The sequence below is a fragment of the Acanthochromis polyacanthus genome, chromosome 4 (assembly GCF_021347895.1).
Source record: "Acanthochromis polyacanthus isolate Apoly-LR-REF ecotype Palm Island chromosome 4, KAUST_Apoly_ChrSc, whole genome shotgun sequence".
In the NCBI taxonomy this organism is placed as follows: domain Eukaryota; kingdom Metazoa; phylum Chordata; class Actinopteri; family Pomacentridae; genus Acanthochromis; species Acanthochromis polyacanthus.
Window position 1 is genome coordinate 6,965,195 of NC_067116.1, and position 21,101 is coordinate 6,986,295.

Here is a 21,101-nt window from a genome sequence, read left to right on the forward strand (position 1 = left end):
CATTTTGGGGTGTTGTAGGATTTAATAACAGCTGGACACAGTTTCAGATCACGTTCGGTTTAACAAAACACGAGCTGGAGATTTCACGACGCGGAAACTTTCATGTGAGGAAACCGCTGCTGTAGCTTGGCTTGGGTTTCCTTCTTTGAGTTCGCTTTCCGAGTTCTTTCCTTCATGTGCTTCTCGATACGCAGCCTGAGGAAAAACAAAGATTTTTATAAGAGAACAGTACTTTTACACAGCATTATCTGAGGAGAAACTGAATATAAAGTGGATGATATAGGGGTAAAACATCTTACCGTATATGCGGCTGGACAAAGTCAGGAGTGTAGAACTTCTTGCGCTTGTATCTTCTGTTCATGTACCAAGGAATAGCGTACTCTTTGAATCGATACCTGCGGAGGGAAACGTGTCATTAGTGATGCCATGTTCAGTTTTCAACAGCTGGACTTGCAAAGCCACTGCAATCTGATTAAAAACCACCAATTAAACCAGAAGCTTATTTTAGTTCAGGTTCCACATTCAGCCCAGTTTGATCTCCAGTGTCCAGTAAAATCACAGCTTAACAACCCAGAAATAACCACAACTCTGCATTTTTCCTTTGTTTTAGTGCAAAATTGTACATTTTGGAAATGTTCGCATCTAAAGAACATCCTGAAGGTTCTTAAGAAAAATAAATTCAATTTCAGCAACATCCAGCCTCAGTTTATCATTTCCACGTTACAACTTCCAGATGACAGAGTGTCTACAAAGGAACACAACATTTAGTCACCTGGAGCTGAAGGATAGTGTTTTAGTTTATCATCAACATGACAAAAGTCAGATAAAAACAAAACAAAATATTACAAAAATGACACACTAAACAAAAAATGAGACAAACGACATGAAACAAAACTAAAAAAAAAAATCAGACAAAAAGTTACACAGTGACAAAAAATGAACAAATGACAAGCGAGACAAAATTACAGAAATGTCAAATACGACAAAAAATAGAAAAACAACAAGCGAGAAAAACGACAAAAGTCTGACAAAAAAAACTGGACAAAACAGTACAAAAATGAGACACAAAATGACAAAAGAACCACGTGCAATATAGTATTTTAAGATCAAAACAACTTGTCATGGTCTAGAAATTCTTTTAAATGTATAGTTTTATTAATTTACAATCTGCAGTTCATGTCTTCTCTGTATTTTTTACACTTTGAGGGCCGGATTGGACCCTCTGGAGGACCACTTTTGTCCCGTGGACCTCATGTGTGACACCCTTGCATTTAAAGGTCTAAAATCAGCCTGAAAAAGTTACATTCAGATCAGGTTTGAACTGTGACCGTAAATATAAAATCTGTCTTCAAGACGATCGAAGAATCAGATCTTGAACTGAACCTGGATCAAATCAACTCAGACCTCCAACGAAACCCAGGAAGTAAAATATTAATAAAGAGTTTGGTATTTCTCTCATCCCTGTGCAATATCACTTAAATATCAAATGATTCAGAATGGGACCACCTCCCGATAACTGAAGCATTTCAGCAGTTGAGTATTTTCTCTTGTAAATGAATACTTTCCCATAATAAAACTGAAGACACAGAACTCCAAGTGGTCCACCTGTGATTTACAATCATCCTCACTGCATGAACGAGGTTCTAAAACGAGCCGTGAACAGCAGAACTGTGTCTATCCATGTCTGCATCATGGCTCCACGTGGAAAAGAACTGAAAAATCTGACTTTACAAAGGTGGGAAAGGATCCAGGAAGATCAACTAAAGATCAGAGACACAGTGTCAGCAGTAATCAGGACGTACAGATGGGGCCATAGTCCCACTAAGCAGAGCTCCTAAAATGACTCCACAGACAGTGAACTACTTTGTCGCTGTGAAAAACAGACTGCAGCTGCTTCAGACATGACTCAGGGGTTATCAGTGGAAATCTGAATTAGTGTGAAGCTCAGATGGTGTGAAGGACATGTCAGATATTACAGCAGTGTACTCACTTCTGTTGGATACCGTATACGTGACATGATGAACGACTCAGACTCACCAGTAGACGAATCCAAACGTGTTCCTCCTCCAGGCTCCCGGTCGGCCTTTTTCCTGTCCGGTCTGCAGCAGACGGAGAGCAGTTTCTCTCTCCTTCACCACCGTCTCCAGTCTGATCATCGACCGCTCCACCTGAGAGGACAAACACAGATTTAGCTCAACTAGAGCTCCCACTTTCACCACAAACATGTCATCTCAGCATCACACCAACCTTTCTCACTCTCTCTGGACTCGGCATCGGAACCCTTTGCCTCTTTGCTTCCTGCTCCAGTGTCATCAACATGTTCTTTTCTTTCAGCAGAACGTACCTGAGACACAAAGAAACACACAGCTGATTAATGTTTGCACTGAGAAGCTCCAGTAACAGTTTCATCTCCACTCTGCTCACCACAGTTTGTGTAGATCCTCGTTGCTCTTCGTTCTCAGCTGCTTGGCGGTCCACGGTGCACCTACAATATGAGCAGTTACAGCTTTGCAGTTCAGACTCACACATTCTGCATCAGTTTTTACAAAACATCTGCTGCTATGATTCTTTCTCAATGAATGCTTTTTGCTCTCTAAATGCTCCAACATCTCCACATCCTACCTGACTTCACGGTGGTTTCTCCCCAGTTCTCAGGGGAGTCAAAGAACTCCTCCAGTCCTCTCCTGCTGACCGTCGTGTGCAGAGATCGATACTGAGCTGCAGAGCTGATGGGGCTCCATGATGAAGCGACAAGCGGATGTTTGTCCCTGTTAGGGCAAAAGAAAATTGAAATATGAATGGATCCAGAAAGTCCTCTCACACAGCCAAATTTAATCTGTAAATTCTAAACAGTTGTTCCTGAGTGACCACCAGAGAGGCTGAGAAGCAAATACATTTTAGCTCTCTTAAAATGTCTTTTTGTTCATGAAACTGATTTTAGTGTTTGTTGGTTTGTAGTTTATTCAATTACACACACTGTTCTTGTGCGTGTTTCTTTGATTCAAGGACTCAGTGATGTTTATTGTCATCGCATTTCCTCAATGAAATATTCATGGAACTTTTAGAACACCTTTAAAAACTATTAACGGTTAAAAAACAAGTACTGAAATAGTAAGCGAGGAGTAAATGCTAAAAATTCAAGAATAAAATAATTACAGAAAAGCATTCAAGACATAATTTTTGCAAATCCCGCTGAGAGGTGCACATCGACACAGACAATATAATGGTAACTTTATTCATGTATAACATTTATTACTAATAATTAGAAATTATTCCCAACCGGATCATCAGGATCTAACTGTAAAAAAATGTTTACTTTCCTTCACACACAGAGTCACAGTTTATCATTATGAGTTCCATCACATCTGGAAATTATTTTACATTTGTACATTTTTCAGTCATGGCAGTTCTGTTTTTTGTTGTTTTGTTTTTTTAATTAGGGACTTCTTAAAAAAAAAGAATTACACAACATGACTTCTGTAATCATCAAAGTAACTATCAAAATATGGCAATACGCAGCCGAATAACAATAAAAACACATTTTATTGCCACATATTTCACTGTAAACTGTAGATTATCAACATATATAAATATAAATGTCTCCAGTTCTAAATAAATGATGGATGTGTTGCCTGATGGCTGAACATTTCTCTATTAAAACTCACTGTATTAGTCTATGCACATCCAATAAACAACATTAACTCTAAAATGTGAAACCAAAGTGTGCAATTTCCTAACTCTCACATTAACACAGATTTCAACCAGCTTCTGCATCACATAATTCCTAAAATACAGTTATAACTTTTGTTTTTTTCTGTGACCTCCTTAAGAAACATTCCTGTCTGTCCAGTTAGGACACCATGTCAGTGGACAAACACCACATCATCAACTAAACTACAGATGCTCTAATTTCTATTCATTTTAATTGAGGGAAAAGCATTTTATATTCGTGCACTATCATTTTACTGAGCATCCGTCCCTGAGGAGTCCTGTGTGCTCACCTCACGAACGTCGCATAATTAAAGAACAAAATGTCATATTTGAGCCGTACAGCTCGTCTTACCTGAAAATGTGAAGCTGCTGCTGACACACGGACACATTAGCAGCGCAGTGTCGAGCTGTTATCGCTGAAGATATCCTAAAGACATTCTGAAACTGCTTGCAAAGAGTCAAAACGCGTCCTGAGGATGAGGACGCCGCCATGTTTAACATTACCCAACATGCACTTTTCTCTTACGACTTCGTTTTATAAAAAACAAAATAAAAATATTATATTATTTAAAAAATCCTACTGATTTTTATATAGTTAATCATATGTTAATATTTTATTAATCACACAATAAAACTACATTTTAAAAAAGGAACGTTTCCGCCCTTATCAAAAATGGCGGCTCAGCTTCATCCTCTCTTTGACGAATCACGTCTCGCGTTGCTGCTGGATCGTCCCAAAGCAGCGATGGTGGGCATGAGCGTCCTCAGGTCTGCTGCTGCCTTTGCAGCCAGACTGAGCCCCCTGAAATCTGGAAATAATGCGGTGAATCTGCTCACTCGAACCATCCCGCGGACAGATAAAGGTAAGAAACACTCCGACTGTTAAATCAGTGGGAAGTTTAAAACCCACAGCTTCCGTCTTCACTTGTGACCTTGCGTCGGGACTCATTAGCATGCTAACTTGAGCTAGCTGCTAACGTCCGTCCTGCTGTCAACAAAAAGAGAACAGATTTAACTTTATACTTACACAAAGCAGTGGTCTATGCTTATACGGATAAAGGCGTTTTAAATTACTTTCTTTTTATTGCATGTACTAGTATTTGTATAATAGGCACGTTAGTGAGTTTACAGGGTTTGGATGCAAATTTATTATCGTTCAGTTCATTTATTTCATCTTAAAAATACCTAAAATATACAATAAATGTTACTGCAGGATGTTGCAGGTAAATGTCACCAACTTTAGCCACAGATCCAGAGCTTCAACTCGCTGGGAAACATTTCTGTTTACATATTTTATTTGAGTAAATATCTGCCTCAGTAAGGTGCACATTAACTTTTACCAAACAGCTCAATAAATAAAATAGTTAATATCACAATATATTTATTTTAGTATATAGGTGAAATAATGGTCATTGCCCAATCCGAATTTATTTATTCATTCATTTATTCACCTTTTATTGAAACTTGGACTACATTTAGATATGGAGGCCTCATCTTCAGTGTAGCCAAGTAAGAAAATAAAAGGTGTTGGCACACAAATAAGAAACTCATGTAACCATAACAATAAAATACGAAGGAGGCAGAATTATGAAAGCAATATAAAGCATTAATTAGAGTATTTAGGTTTTTAAAACAAACAAATGCACTCAAACAAGAACAGCTGGAAGTAATAGAAGGTTAAACCAGAACTGAGATAAGAATAAAAGTGGTTCCAGCTTTAGATTGTTCTGAATATTTCAGGTATCAGATGCACAGTGAGTAAAACTGGATTTTTCCAAGCTCAGTAAAAGTGGCTGGAACCTCAACTGTTTTTCCAATTACTTGTGTGGTTAGATCCCACATTAAAAGACTGCTACAGAGTGGGGGTCAGTATAATCAGTAAAAGCCTTATAAATGAATAGAAATCAGTCCATGTCACCCCTTAGAGAGAAGGAGGACCACCCAACCTCAGCATACAGCTCACAGTGATGGCTTTTACAGCTATTATCAGTAATAAATCCTCATGCAGAGTGATAAACAGCATGATTCCAGACTGATTTTTCTACAGTGCAGTGGAAAACATGATTTAATCCAGTAGAAGAAACTAATTTATGTCATAGTTTACCCACTGGCATGAACACAACTTTTAAAAGTCGGCCTCTCATCCATTCAAATCACAAAATATTCATACTCTGTAAGTCGTTTAATATTCGTACCATTCAAAGTACAGCATGAAGATGTAAATAGAAACAACATCGTCATCATCTATGCAAATGTTAAACAGTGACAGAGAGTCTGTCCGAGACATTGCCTGTTACTTTAATGTCAACATCACCACCATTTACCGTCTCCAGCGTCGATACAACACCACACAGAGCACCGATGACCTTCCCCGAAGCGGACAGACTCTCCAGCTTGCAGATGTCCGATGGCTTGGTTGCTCTCAATTTGGTTTAAGCGTGGCATAGTTAAACAGCAAGTGAAATGCCTATGATCTTGAATGAAATTTATACCCACTGAAGGTGTCGATAAATCGTGCATATTCAATTGCACGTGCAAAGTGTGAATCATGTCCACATCATCAGTGCATTGGTGTATTGCGACGATTTGTTTTCCATTTTCGGTTTTCACACCAACCTTACAAAACGCAACAGAAAATGTTAAGAACACACCATGCACCACAAAGTACCAAATGCATTTTTGTTTTGGGAAACCAAATTTAATTTTTCATCACATGTGAGTATATTATTTATTGCAGTAAATCATATAAATGTATGTGGGACTCCAAAGGTACAGAGTCAAGTTTGTCACTCAAACTCCTCCATGCAGAGGAAAATGATGAGGTTCAGTCTGTAATGAGTTTGTCTAACTGCTCCACTAAGATGTTCTAGTGGAACTTCTAGAGACGAGATCAGGCCTTCTGTGCACCACAAGACACTGTCCTCTTCAGTACAAATCTGAGTGTATGAGAGACAAAGTTCATATCTGAGCAAAGCACAAAGAAAAACATAGCAAATGCCAGCAATAAAATATCGGGTTTTGATCACCCTCATCCTGTCTGTTCTCATGATATTAGCACCAGACTTTAGTTTAGACATGAACTTTCTCCCTGTTTCTCAGTGGCCGTCCGCTGGGGTCATGGAAAGAAAATGTTCATCGTCAAACCTTCAGACTTCTACGACAGGAGATTTCTGCGTTTATTGGTGAGTGACTTTTAACACCGTGTCAGTCAGTGAGCTCATGTTTTGACTCAGATTTGGGAGCTTTAGTTTGAGGGGAAAAAATACCAAAAAGTGTTGTTTTTTTTTATCACCAGTTGTGTGTCAGTAAACAGCAGGCTGAAGCAGCGAGCTTTTATCAAGTCGTGTTCTTTAACGTGTTTTCATTACTGCTCCGTGTGTTCAAATCAACATTTTGCACACATTTTTATTGAGCAGATTTTTTTGTGCACTTTCATTCATGACATAGTTCTATTTCTGTTTAAGATGCACTGAACCAGAAGGACGTGGATTCAGTTCAGACACAGAAATAACTCCATTACATGGAGCAGTGCAAACATTAAACCTAAAATGGACAAAATGTAGACAGCTGTTTCTCTAACTGTGTGTGAGCAGAACTACAACATTAAAACCTCTTGGTTTTTCTTTTGTCTTCAGCAATATTACATCCTGCTGACCGGTGTTCCAGTGGCCGTCTTTGTCACGTGTGTGAACATCTTCATTGGTGAGTGAGCTGATGTCTTTGGGGTTATTTGTGGGTGTTTTAGACAGCTTTATTGATTTATTCCTATTTTAGTCCTTATAAAGATGTAATTGAACCCTCTGAGCTCGCATTTGTTATTTGCTCCTGTCACAGTTTTATTCCCCGTGGTTCTTTCTTCACTGCAATTTAAAATCCTGCATCTCTAGAGAAACAACACAGTCGTGTATATAAAAGGAGCGAAAACTCAGGAATGTCTTCTGTGCTGAATGACACAAATCATAAAAAAATTAAAAACCTGAACAACAGCACAACCATGGCTAGAAGTAGAGAACTCTGAACTGTTTTGTGCAATACAGCAGAGTTCTAATGTTAAAGTTCATACGAAAACAAGAACGCAAGTGGAATTTCTTTTACTATTTGTTTTACAGAACTTGAAAAAATTGAAATCTACATGTACAACATTTTTGTTCTCGTGTCCACCTAAAGAAAGCGACTACACACTAGATACTTTTTTACGCTTTGCATTTTTAATTTGTCTTTTTGCGTGTTTCTTCTCTGTTTTGTGTGAACACCGCCTGCAGTTCAGCTGAAAAGTTCCAGAATTTTTGTCACATGACTGTTGGGCTCAGCTGATTCACTGATGGTTTGGCGGTTGCGTCGAGAAGCAAAGAATTTTTTACTTTTTGCAGAATCTAGCTTGAGAAATCAGTTTATATTTGGAACATTTTTGAAAGGAGACATGTAATAAAATGATTAGATTTAGTTCCGTTTTTCAAAGGAACGTCGTGCCACAGATCAAGGACTGTTGGAAAGTTAAAATGTTCTGATTCTTTCGGTTTTTACAGTTTGTGGATTTGAAAAATTGTGTTAATTGAGTGTTAATAAGTCAAAGAATCTAAGTAATTTTGGATTAAACATGAGTGTAATTGTGTTTTGAAGGTGAGGCAGAGCTGGCTGAAACTCCTGAAGACTACGAACCTGAGCACTGGGAGTACTACAAGGTGTGCAGATTTCATTCTTTTTAGACATTTATTTGCCTCGCTTCGTGTGAACCCTGGAAGAACAGGCTAAAGCTTTATATAAAGAGTGGATATCACAGTGTGTAAAACATCTGTGTTTGCCTCCACTGAACATTTTCTGGTTTTTCTGTGTTCAGTTTTCACACAGTAGACATTTAAAGTGTTGGACCTACAGATCAAACTGAAATGAGACACTTCAGAAAGGAGTCGCATTGTTCTCTTCAAGAAATGTAAAGAAATCATCATCATGTCATGATGCCACAGCTAGGACTGTAATTTTAAGACCCAAGTAATGATTGAATAAAAAAAATCTGCATCAACTGTCATTGCTTGGTTAACTTTTGTCCCGTCGCTGCAGCACCCCATCACCAGGTGGATCGCACGCAACATCTATGATTCTCCAGTGAAGGACTACGAGAAGATGATGGCTGCCATCCAGATAGAGAAGGAGAAGGCCGACATGAGGTGAGTTTTATTAGCCACCGACATGTGATGCAGTTAAAGTTCAGCATGACAAATAAATGGGCTTTAAAATGGAATTTGAGCAACAAGAAAAGAGATTTGTCCTTTAAAATGTGGTTGCAGAACAGTATATTAGGTTAAAGTTACACAAATGTAAGGAGCATTGTGCTTCAGCTAGAAGTTAGCTGATTCAGTCAGTATGTGATCGCTTTCAGTCTGAATAAATAATCATAAGAGACCAGTCTGCAAACTTCTACATTATTAAATATCCAGTTGAACAGAGGCAAACGTGACGTGTTTGGCTCCAACTCAGCAGGTTTCAGAACTTCTCTCTGAATTTGATGCAGCTGAATGTCTGAACGAACTCAGTGCTCACTTTTCTGTAAAAGTTCCAGTCTTAGCAGGGATCAAGCAGCATTTCTGTATTATTTTCAACATGGCAAAAGTGTGAAGTGCATTTAGTCACGTTAACAGAAACATACGCACAAGTGACGGTACTTAGAAATGTGTGAAGTGATTTTAAGATTTTCTATATTTAAGCACCAATGCTGACCCAAAATCACAAGGAAGACAAAGTTTACATGCCAAAAGTGAAAAAAAACATCTATTTTAATTCACTTTGCTCCACAACTTCACCTGCTGGAAACTGAAGCGTCCTAAAAAATCACTTTACAGTAAACAGAAAGTGTTGCAGATGGATTTTTAAGACCTTGAGTGGTAATTTTCCTTAAAACTGAACAAAGTGACAACAAAAATCAGTAGGACGGATTGATTTATTATTGTGGCTGATGTTTGGAATTTTTTATTGACCGATTATTGATGAATGAAATGCTCTATTTCAGGTGTGATTCAGCTTCCTCTCTCTGTCTGTCATTGCTCTGATTTCTCAGAAATGTCTCACAAGCCGCTAAAACGCAACAAGAAGCCAGACAGTTAGCTTCTGTCACAGTGGCTAATGCTATGCTAATGGCTAGCGGCTAAGTTAGAAGTCTGGAAAACAACAATTAATAAAGCTTTAAGATCTGGACCTTAATGGGAAATAAAAGTGATAGAACAGTGAAATATATATGTATATACATATATGTATATATTTTTTTGAAAAGTAAAAACTCCAAACATTTGCTGTTTTCTCCAGTGTTAAACATCATAACTTTAATATCTTTCTCTTTTTAGATGTTTCTCTGCAAAATAATGCATCTAAAGACAAAAATCTGGACTCTAGGATGTTCAAATTGTGAATGATAAACATGATTGTTATGAATAACTTAACTAGGCCGCACGATTACTAAATATAAATACATCATTATTGATTTAGATAAAATATTTTTGTATTACCAGTAATTTAAACTGATTTCTTCCTTAAACATACTGGACATTTTCAAGTGGTTTCAGTTAGAAAATAAAAATAGTTTTTGATTGTTGAAGGAAAGTTAATTCTTTACGGTCTCAGAAATGTCTCTCAAGCAGCAAAAACTGAAAAAGAAACCAGGAAGTTAGCTTTTCTCACAGTGGCTAAGGCTATGCTAACGGCTAGTTAAAAGCAGACCTGAAAGAGTCTGGAAAACAATGATTAAAAATGATGTAAGATCTGGACCTTAGTGGGAAATAAAAGTAATAGAACAGAAATATTAACCCTCGTGTCGTCCTGCGGGTCAAATTGATCCATTTTAAAGTTTGAAAATGTGAAAAAAAAATCACACTGAAAACTTCCACATTTTCAACATTTTTGAGTAATTTTTGAACTTTTTTGGTGGAAAAAAGAAATGTTAAAAAAAGTTTCTTTCTTTTGGTTGATTTTTTTCCAAATGTTCTTAAAGAAAATATTAAAAGTTTTACGGATATATATATATATATATATATATATATATATATATATATGTGTATGTATGTATATATATATATGTGGAATCACTAGATATTTTTAGAAGATTTTTTTTTAATTTAAGGGAAACGTTTCAGGAATTTTTTGATTTTTTTCCTGAAAATTTAGCAAATTTTTAAAAATTTGGGGAATTTTTTGCTGAATTTTTTTTTTTTTTCAGAAAAGGAAACAATATTTTTTGGCGCCTGTAAATGAAGACAACAGGAGGGTTAATAAAATAGAGAAGCAACAAACTGATCAATCTCTGTCGATCCACATAAACAGAGGAGATAATTTAATCTTTTTACTTTTAATTTAATTACTAATTTACATATTCAGTTACCTTTATTAATGAAGAAGCCTCGTTATGAATGACAGCTTCTCTTCTATCACCTGCTCTTAAAACATTACATTTAATATATATGTTACAAATATCAGCAATAATCAACATCAGCCCTGAAGAACCCACATCAGTCCATCCCTGGTCTGAATCCGGTTCTCTGGTTCTGTTTTCTGTCCACAGACTGACTCAGCTGGAGGTCCGTCGACACATGAGGCAGCAGGGTGACGGTCCCTGGTTCCACGTTCCGACTCTGAACAAGGAGCTGATCGACAACAGCTACAAGTCATCACCCGACAACTAAAACCCGGACGTGTCTGTCATCAGTACATCGAGCCGATCGATCTCACTGTTTGTACATTTTTTCCTTTCTTGCGTAAATAAAGTATCTATATGTACTCTGATGGTGGGTTTGTCAGTGGATTTACTGGGTTCATGCAGATGTTAGCGGGAAGATGGAAACAGCTGGATGAGTCTGGATGTTCTTCTAATGTTTGAACGGGTTTTCTGGAGGTTTGTGGAGACTTTTTAGGATTGTCAGCTTCATAACAGACTACCTGTTCAAGTGGCTGCGTCTCACTCAGAATATGATCTCTTAGAATCCTCATATTCAAGAATTTGAGTTGGACATGCAGAGAAATTTCCACCTGTATGTCGCTGTTTATGCAGCTTTGCACCGTAAGTCTTTTAAAGTTCATTCTGCTTAGAAATACAAGTACATGCGCCCTTAAAAATGAGAATTATCTGCACTTTAGTTGATTATTTAAAGTCTTATTTGAGTTATAAAAGTGTAAAACTACTCACATAGACTATGGTTGCAGAGAAATTTGTTTTTCTTTTGCAATTTCTAATTTTAGAGTCCCCCCCATCCCCCCTCCCTGCTTCTGCTTACATTGAGATAACAATTATGAGTCTACTGGTGAATTCAGGACTAAATGTGACTTATTACAAAATAAATCATAATGTAATGAGTTGCTGTTCATTGATTCAATTTAAGTCTAAATAACTCAATTTATAAAATAATAATTGGACATTGTAAGGTCAGTTGACTAGAAATGATCAAACTAATATATTTAAACTTAACTAGAGTCGATTTGACTAAATTCCTTTAGGATTTTTTATAATGTGACAAATCTTGTTTGTCAGACAGTTTCACCCTGAATTTAGAAGTTTAATCATTATTTTTTCATAGCAAATGGAGATATTTAAATCCACAATTCTCAAACATATGTGATTTTATGTGTTGTTTTTGTAGTAACCAACAGTGTCCACACGGGGGCAGAACTCTGCAGACAGGAGGCCTGATGGACAAAACGCTTCCTGGTAGATGAAGGTTGCTGGTTGCAGCCATCCATCCATCTATTCTCTATACACCGCTTTATCCTCATTAGGGTCGCGGGGGTGCTGGAGTCTATCCCAGCTGACTCAGGCGAAGGCAGGGGACACCCTGGACAGGTCGCCGGTGGTCACAGGGCGACATATACAGACACACAATCACACCTACGGGCAATTTAGAGTATCCAATTAACCTCAGCATATTTTTGGACTGTGGGAGGAAGCTGGAGTACTCGGAGAAAACCCACACATGCACAGAGAGAACATGCAAACTCCATGCAGAAAGATCCCAGGCCCACCCTGGGATTCGAACAGGGGATCTTGCTGCAAGGCGAAAGTGCTAACCACTACTCTACTGTGCCACCCCTGCTGGTTGCAGAAATCCTATATTAGATATGATGCAGGAAATAACCTTGTACTGTTTCTTTTGAAATGTGACTCCCAGCATTGATTTATTATTATAATGTTGAGTTACTGTTGTTCATACAGCACATTTCAAGCAACAGCACCTGAGCCAGAGTTCTTTCCAGTAGAGAAAAAAAATAGACAAATATTGATGTAAAGACCCAACCACGTTATGGTGTGAGTTTAGCAGAGTAATTTAAATATTAAGCAATAAAGCCCAGCAAAAACTATATGAAATACAACTTAACTTAATAAGACTGAAACTTACACTTTTAGTAATCATTGGGCTTAATTGAGCGAATTTAAATATCAAAGCTAAGCCATCACAGAATTTATATTAATAAGGATTGGCCTGACTAATTTAAAACAAAGTTAAAAAAGTAAACTTACAAAAATGTATATATAAACCCACCAAATCCAAGGAGCAAGTTTTATTTTTATTAGCTTATTTTAGTGTTACTGCACTTCACCGCTTTGTCAAATGTTTCCAAAAAAATTTGAAGGTTCTTCTGTTCTCTGAAGGTTCTACAACCGCAACCTTTAGCAGAACGTTTGGGAGAAACATTCAGTGACGGTCTAGAGAACATTTGCCCCACCTCCTTAGCAAATGTTCCCTTAAGGTTATTGTTGTAAATGAAAACAAGCTTTAACAGAATATTTAGGTAACATTGAATAACCTTTGGTGAAGCTGCAGGAAACATTTGCTGCACCTTGACAGTGAACCCACCTTGGAGCCTACTGTTATAGAACGTTCAGGAAACATTCTAGGAACAACAGTGCTTTCAAGGAACATTCCATGAAGATCTGGGGAACATCTGCTGCATCTCTTTATTGAATGTTCCCTGAAGTTCCCTTGTATAGAGCTTTCAGAAAACATTCAGTGGCATTCAGCAGAACATTCAGAGAATGTACAATAGTGAACACACTTTGGAAACTATTGTTGAACCATTAGGGAACATTCTAGGAACAACAGTAACCTTTGGAGAACATCGTAGGAACAAAAATAACCTTTGGAGAACATTGTGGGAACAACAAGAACCTTCAGGGAACATTCTAGGAACAACAGTAACCTTTGGAGAACATCGTAGGAACAACAATAACCTTTGGAGAAAATCATAGGAACAACAAGAACCTTCAGGGAACATTCTAATAACAACGGTAACCTTAAGGGAATATTGTAGGAAAAACAGAAATCTTAAGGGAACATTGTAGGAACAACAATAACCTTCAGGGAACATTCTGATAACAATCACCTTGAGGGAATATTGTAGGAACATCAGTAACCTTAAGGGAACTTTCTAATAACAACAGTAACCTCAAGGAAACATTGTAGGAACAACAACAACCTTCAGAGAACATTCTAATAACCACTATTACCTTCAGGGAACATTCCGTGAGCTTTTGCTGAATGTCTGGGGAACATTTGCTGCACCTCTTCAGTGAATGTTCCCTGAAGGTTAGTGTCTGCCGGAAGACTCTAGTAGAACCAGGCTTGGGGAGGTCAGACATCTGCCTCATCTGGTCCGGTGAGGTTAAACTGGGGAGAACAGGAACAAACTTTAGAACAAATAAAAGCTGCAGATCCATGTTTTTAAAATGACTTCATATCAAACCACTGTGCTCCTGGAGCTGCAGAGGAGAACCAGCTGTAGTAAACGTGGGCGTCTTCATGAATCATCTGGAACTGGGAGGAACCAATCATCCCGCAGCGTCACCAGGCAGCGGCGCTAATTTCTGCGCAGGTCTGAGCGTTTCTGCACGAAAAGAAAAAAAAACCCCAAAACAGACCAAAACAAAAGGAGCGGCTCCATGCGTCCAGCAGCAGCAGCCTCCGCCCTCAGCAGCGATATTTTTATGGTTCCCAGCGTCACAGCCCCCCGGCCGGAGGAATGTAGAGACGGGCCGCTTTAAAAATAGCATCCTCCGCTGTGACCCGCCGCTCCGGAGGCTCCGCCGCACTGTGGTGCGAGAAGCAGGAATGCGAAGATGGCTGCAGACCTCGGAGAACTGCTGGTCCCCTACATGCCCACCATCAGGGTGCCCCGGACCGGAGACAGGGTCTTCAAGAGCGAGTGCGCCTTCTCCTTCGACTCCCCGGTGAGTGTCTCCTCCACCTCCGCCTCCACCTCCACACACATCTCCGTGCGGCAGCGGGCTGTCGGCGCGGCGCAGGCGGGCTGACGGTGCGCCGTTCCCGGGCAGACGACACACGTGAAGCCGCCGTCATGAGAGCGTGTGTGTGTCCGTGTTCCCCGGGAAATAAATAATGAAAAGGTGTTTACATCCGAGCAGAGCGGCATGGAGGCTGGTTCCTTTGTGCTGGGAGCCCAGTTCAGGCCAGTTTAACCAGTAAACAGACACACCTGCCCGAGCTCATTTAGAGAGCACTGACAGGCTGTTAGAATATATGAAAAATAACAATAAAAACAAAGGAAATCCTTGAATTTGTTGTGTTTTCATGTTTTCTGCATGATCAAGACTAAAATAGTCATAATAATCCTCAAAATTGTTAATACTGCATGATTTTATAATTAATATTATTAAAGTGAAGTAAAATTGCATTTTATATATACATTTTTTTTATTATTGTTCAAAATAGTCAAGTAAATCTCTATAATAAATATCACTATAAGACCTCAGCCTTAAGATTTACATTGGTTTAATTAATCCCCATAAAAAATATTATAGGATTTTATTATAGTCAAGTAAAGTTGCAATTTGTATAATTTTTGTATTTTTTAAAAAAAAAATCAAAATAGTCACTTAAATCTCTATAATAAATTACACTATAAGACTTTAGCCTTAAGATTTCAATTAGCCTAATTAATACTCATAAGTAAGAATATTGTAGAATTTTTAGTATTAATATTTATTGTAGTCAAATGAAGTTGCATTTTATGTATTCTTTGTATTTTTTCTTCGTATTTCGAATAGTCAATTTAATCTCTATAATACATAATAGCCTTTATATTTTTTTACACTAAAGTCTTGAACTTAAGGTGAAATATTTCAGGCTAATCTCCAACATTAATAATACTGCCTGATTTTTGTGTATTTTTTGAGTGGAGTTTGATTCCTTAATATTCAAATTAATCTAATTAATCTCCATAATTAAGAACATTGTTGGATCTTAGCTGTAATATTAATTGTGGTCATTTAAAGTTGTATTTAATATATTATTGGTAGAGTTTTATTCCTTTAATTTCAAATTAGGGCTAAAATCTGACAATGTTCTTAATTACTTAATTTAAATATATTATTATTTTAAGAATTATTACTTATAGAGATAGAAATGAGTAATATTTATTATAGTCAAATAAAGTAGCATTTTATATATTTTAAAAAATATTTTAATACACAAAATCTTCATTTCAATCTTTATAATAAATAACAATGTAAAGTCTTAAGATTTAAATTTTTTTGATTCATCACCATAATTAATAATACTGAAGGGTTTTAGCCTGAATATTTATTATAGTCAGATAAAGTTGTATTTTATGTACATTTTTTGTAATTTTTTCTTAATATTAAAATGATTCAGTTGAATTTGCCTGCATATGCAAATTAGATTAATCTCCATAATTAGGAATATTATAGGGTCTTAGCTCTAATAGTTATTCTAGCCACATAAAATTGCATTATATATATTTTTTATATATTTGTTCCTCTATAATATATAATACTATATGATATTAGCTTTAAGATTAAAATTGGTCAAATTATTCTTCATAATTAAGAATATTTTAGTGTCTTAGCGATATTTAATAAATTCAGTTGAAGCTGTATTTAATTTTTTTTTTATTCCACAGTTTTTTACATTACTTAATACTCTATAATATGTTGTAACAAAAGGTCATGCCCTGAATATTTAAGTTAATCTCCATAATTAACAATATTATAGGGTCTTATATGTAATATTTATTGTAGTCAGATGTAATTGTATTTATTGTACATTTTTTAAAAATATTTTATTCCTTAATATTCAAATTCATCAGTTTAATCTCCATAATAAATAATACTTTCAGGTCATAACCTTAATAAGTAAATTATCGGGTTAAACTCCTGAATTTAAATTATCGTAGCGTCTTTGCTGTAATATTTATTTTAGTCAGGTGAAGTCTTATTGCATATATCTAAATTGCTTATGTAAATCCAGACCATAAATAAGACTCCAGCGTCTTAACCTCAATATTTAAACTTAGTCGGTTTATTCTTACTTCTGTACTGGAAAGCACTTTGGCTCAACAGCTGCTGCTTTAAATATAAATAACAGTGAGTGGACTTGACTTGATGTAATTTGTCTAAAGACTAACTTGAAGTGGCACTGAGCTGGAAATATATAGTATTATTTTAATATTTAAGTCATTTTATGTGCAGATTATAGAATTAATGGTGACTTTTTAATGCTAATTGTGTTGTTTAGCTCACTGTGATGCACTTTAACCCTTCACTCCTCTGTCCAGTAGTGAGTTTACAGGGAAGAGCCACAAGTTTATATTTGTGATTGTATTTAAATACTCATATATTGAGTTTTCAGGCTTATAAGTGTGTAGTTGTCATTTAATGTACATTTTTATGCTTTTATGGCATTTTTTGTGACAGAAATCCCAATTTTGGTGCATGATCTAATTTTTTTTCTTGTTTTTTTGCAATTAAAACAACAGTGACAGCATGAAAACAATGAATATTTAGTATTATTTAACCTTTTTACTGTCAGAATGTGCAGATTTGATGCTGGCTTTAGTGTTTTCTGCGTTCATAAAGACTCCCGACTGACCATAAATCTGTATTTTTCCACCCTCTGAACGTTTCCTTACGACGAAAACCTACTTTCTCAACTGAAAGCGTTTTTAAAGGTGACTCAGCTGTCTGGAGTTCATCATGTTGGCCTCAGGACTGGTTTATTTTTATCCTCGCACTGTTGAGGCTCATATGTCACTCTGGGCCACTTAAAGGTTTATCTCGGGGGTTTATAAGGGCCACACCGACTGCAGATTTAGGTTCGTTTCTGAAGGGGTGTTTTCCAAGTATTTAGGCTCCAACCGTCCACATGTGAAGAGCAGGACGTTGTTTCTGTCTGAAATCTCAATAAAACACTCTGAGGAAGTTATGTGATGTTTCAGAGCACCTTAAATATGATCTTCCAGTCACACGGAGATCTTTCCAATGCGGCCGAATGGTTTCCTGTAACACAGTGTTTAGATACAGTAAGTCAGCAGCGAGTCACCGGCGCCTTTATGATGACTGAACTCACTGTTTTCACAAAGCAAAGCCCCAGAAGCAAAGAGATTTCACCCATGAAAAAATGACTTTTAACTGCCTAAAACAGGGTGTTCTTCTGCTAAAACAACAGCAGCATGAAATCTCTGCGTCACGTTACTTGTACGGAACATAATATTAGAAAATGATTCATTTGTCCTCGGATTAAATATCATGTAAAAGGTGATTCTGTGGTTTTGTGAGGGAGCTGGAACAGATTTCTGGATGCTTGACAAGATGCATGAATGACTGTTTCAGCAAGAAAGGCTGTTTGTTTTTTTGGGTTTTTTAAAAAAAATGTGGTTGCAGAATTGTTGGCTGTCCACTGTGCATGCAGTGTCTGGAAGTGTGGTCAAAATACACAAAATACTCTGAAATTTACACATAATCCTGCATCTCAAGGCTACAACACAAGAGCTTTTTGTTACATTGCTTTCATGAATGTAGTTTGTTGTGTTTGTACTTGATTTAAATCAGAGATGTCAAACTCATTCTAGTTTAGCTTCCACATTCAGCCCAGTCTGACCTCCAGTGATCAGTGAAATTAAAGCATAATAACCTATAAATAACAACAAATCCACATTTTTCCTTTGTTTTAGTGCAGAAATGTTTACATTTAAGGCATAAAGGAAGATTTAGTTAGCCTAGCCGCGCTAGACAACCCTCGGCAACAAATTTAATTCTCTGCCAGGGTGGGTCTAGTTACCCTCCATAAGGCTCAAGGCTGGATTCTCCTAAAACTGGCCGGACCAATCACCATGAAGTGTAGAGTCAGAAGGCGGGCGTAACTAAGTGACGACAGAGGCGCGACGATTCTGACAGAAACAACCGGCACACAATAAACAGTTATCTTTTGACTCGGCTTTGGCCACAGCCCTTAAAGATTTGAAGCTAAAATTCAACTTGAAAGATAAACAAAGGACGGCACTGAAGTGTTTCATTGAGAAGAAAGACGTATTTGGACTTATGCCGACGGGATATGACAAATCCTTAATATACCAGTTGGCTCTGCGGCTCCGCTGGTTGGGAAGCTAATGGGACTTAGCCACAATCCGCCGGCGCTCTAGGAACTACGTCAGCCTATTCGTTGCGTTGATTGGTTGTATACCTACCCAATTGCTGCAGAGTGATTTGAAAGACAACCTTTTAGCCCGCCTCCCTCCCTGTCGAGCGTTCCTAGACCCTTGTGCCTTAAGAGCCGGGTCTAGCACAGCTAGGCTAAGATTTAGTCACATGTATCTGGAACTGAATGATATAGTATTTTACTTTATGACAAAGAGCAAGAAAAGTTAGATAAAAAAGGCAAAAAAACAACAAAAGCAAGACAAAATATTACAAAAAGGAGTCACAAAACCACAAAAAAGAGACACAAAGTGACAAAAGCGAGAAACAAAATGACAAAAAATAAGACAAGTGACACAAAACAAAACAAAAAGAGACAAAAAATTAGACAAAAAGTTACAAAGCGACAAAACAATTGACACAAACAAGACAGAAATTGACAAAAGCGGGAAACAAAACAACAAAAAATAGACAAAGGACACAAGCAAGACAAAAAAACACAAAACGACACAAAGTGCACAAATGAACGAATAAAGCAAAACACAAAATGACAAAAATAAAATAAAAAAACAAAAGCGAGACAAGAATGAGACAAATGACGCAAAACAAAACCAAAAAAGAAAAAAACTTTAAAAAAAATTACAAAGCGACAAAAAAATTAGACAAGAAATTACAAAACTATCAAAACATGAGACAAATGACAGGAAACAGAAAAACAATTGGACAAAAAAATTACAAAGCGACAAAAAATGGCCAAAAATTGCAAAAAATCTTTGCAAATGAAACAAACGAGACAAAAAATTACAAAAGCAAAAAACAAAACGACCAAAAATTGACAAACGACAGAAGCGAGACCAAAAAAATGCAAAACAACCAAAACAGTGCTCAAAACGACGAATAAAGCAAAACATGAATGACAAAAATAAGATAAAAAAACACAAACAAGACAAAAAAGAAACACAAAACAACAAAAAACAGAAACAAAACAACAAAAATCAGACAAACGAGACAAAAAATGCTAAAACGAGCAACAAAACAACAAAAACATGAGACGAACAGCAAAAGTCAGACAAAAAAAGACAAAAAAACGCCAAAAACAAGACAAAATGTTACAAAAATGAGACACAAAAGAACAATGAACAATCTAGTGTTTTACTTTATGATCCAAACAACTTGTCATGGTCTAGAAATTATCTTAAATTTATAGTTTTACTAATTTACAATCTGCAGTTAATGTCTTCTGTTGAATTTTTACACTTTGATTGCTGGATTGGACCCTCTGGAGGACCGATTTTGTTTGACAACCCTGATCTAAGTGAAAAAGTCACGCATGTAGCGCATAGTAAACAGTAAAACCTGCCACTTGAGAAATGAAGGAAAATTGCAGATCTAACATGTGATGTGCAGTTTTAGAGCTCTTTACTTTGTGCTGCTGCTCATTTGTTCCTGTTTGCTTTGCAGGAGTCTGAGGGAGGCCTGTATGTGTGCATGAACACATTCTTGGGCTTCGGACGGGAACATGTGGAGAGACATTATCGCAAAACCGGACAGAGTGTCTACATGCACCTCAAACGGCACGTCAAAGAGGTGAGATCACACCTGGAGCGTGTTCGACGCTAATCCATGTACGTTTTGTGCAGTTTAGTGTCTCCTCACAGCGCGTCTGGTAGCAAACTAATAAAGTGGGTCAAACCAAAACACACAACACTACTTCAGAGAGTACTGTGCACAGCTGGGCTCGTGCACGTGAAAAGTGAGGAGGGCGTGATGGTAAATGTGGCGCATGGTAACCAGCTAAATATGCTAACTAGCTAAAAATAAACAGTCTTCCTGCAGAATCACAGACATCCACAGTATTTCTGCATGTAGTACTTTTGAAATCTTTCTGAAAAGCTTTTCAGTCAAGTCAAACAATATTGCAAAAGAAAATAAATTAAGATTAACTGCCCAGAAAGTTTTTACATAT

At 37.1% G+C, this 21,101-nt stretch overlaps 3 protein-coding genes and 1 long non-coding RNA gene across 9 annotated transcripts in view; 2 read left to right on the forward strand and 2 right to left on the reverse strand.

The window, feature by feature from the left end:
• Nucleotides 1-2: 2 nt before the first annotated feature.
• mrpl47 (mitochondrial ribosomal protein L47) lies at nucleotides 3-4,219 on the reverse strand. Its single transcript, XM_022198062.2, has 7 exons — nucleotides 4,064-4,219; nucleotides 2,623-2,768; nucleotides 2,425-2,485; nucleotides 2,248-2,344; nucleotides 2,038-2,168; nucleotides 300-395; nucleotides 3-195 (listed from the first exon to the last, which is right to left on the reverse strand). Exons 1-7 carry the CDS (start codon nucleotides 4,210-4,212, stop codon nucleotides 84-86), a joined length of 792 nt encoding a protein of 263 aa, XP_022053754.2. The 5' UTR covers nucleotides 4,213-4,219; the 3' UTR covers nucleotides 3-83.
• A 197-nt stretch (nucleotides 4,220-4,416) lies between these two features.
• On the forward strand, nucleotides 4,417-11,478 carry ndufb5 (NADH:ubiquinone oxidoreductase subunit B5). Its single transcript, XM_022198060.2, has 6 exons — nucleotides 4,417-4,574; nucleotides 6,811-6,893; nucleotides 7,347-7,413; nucleotides 8,332-8,393; nucleotides 8,770-8,876; nucleotides 11,258-11,478. Exons 1-6 carry the CDS (start codon nucleotides 4,457-4,459, stop codon nucleotides 11,376-11,378), a joined length of 558 nt encoding a protein of 185 aa, XP_022053752.1. The 5' UTR covers nucleotides 4,417-4,456; the 3' UTR covers nucleotides 11,379-11,478.
• A 1,752-nt stretch (nucleotides 11,479-13,230) lies between these two features.
• On the reverse strand, nucleotides 13,231-14,544 carry LOC127533594 (uncharacterized). The gene is made up of 2 exons (XR_007941356.1): nucleotides 13,916-14,544; nucleotides 13,231-13,822 (listed from the first exon to the last, which is right to left on the reverse strand). It is a non-coding gene; the product is annotated as an uncharacterized LOC127533594 (long non-coding RNA).
• Nucleotides 14,545-14,562: 18 nt separating this feature from the next.
• Nucleotides 14,563-21,101, forward strand: part of usp13 (ubiquitin specific peptidase 13) — a 60,304-nt gene continuing 53,765 nt past the window's right edge. For all 6 annotated transcript variants that reach the window (XM_051946998.1, XM_022198056.2, XM_022198057.2 and 3 more), the window contains exons 1-2: nucleotides 14,563-14,911; nucleotides 20,597-20,722. In XM_051946998.1, coding sequence (XP_051802958.1) covers nucleotides 14,801-14,911; nucleotides 20,597-20,722 — 237 coding nt within the window. In that variant the 5' untranslated portion in view covers nucleotides 14,563-14,800. The remainder of the gene's footprint in view (nucleotides 14,912-20,596; nucleotides 20,723-21,101) is intronic.

Bases quoted from the DNA above. Each gene is read 5' to 3' on its own strand.
- mrpl47 (XM_022198062.2), bottom strand. From the start codon at position 4,212: ATGTTAAACATGGCGGCGTCCTCATCCTCAGGACGCGTTTTGACTCTT. The intron at 2,345-2,424 runs GTGAGCAGAGTG...TTTGTGTCTCAG, and splicing joins GAGGATCTACACAAACTGTG to GTACGTTCTGCTGAAAGAAA. The intron at 2,169-2,247 runs GTTGGTGTGATG...TTGTCCTCTCAG, and splicing joins GTCCAGAGAGAGTGAGAAAG to GTGGAGCGGTCGATGATCAG.
- ndufb5 (XM_022198060.2), top strand. From the start codon at position 4,457: ATGGTGGGCATGAGCGTCCTCAGGTCTGCTGCTGCCTTTGCAGCCAGA. The intron at 8,394-8,769 runs GTGTGCAGATTT...CCGTCGCTGCAG, and splicing joins AGCACTGGGAGTACTACAAG to CACCCCATCACCAGGTGGAT. The intron at 8,877-11,257 runs GTGAGTTTTATT...TTCTGTCCACAG, and splicing joins AAGGAGAAGGCCGACATGAG to ACTGACTCAGCTGGAGGTCC.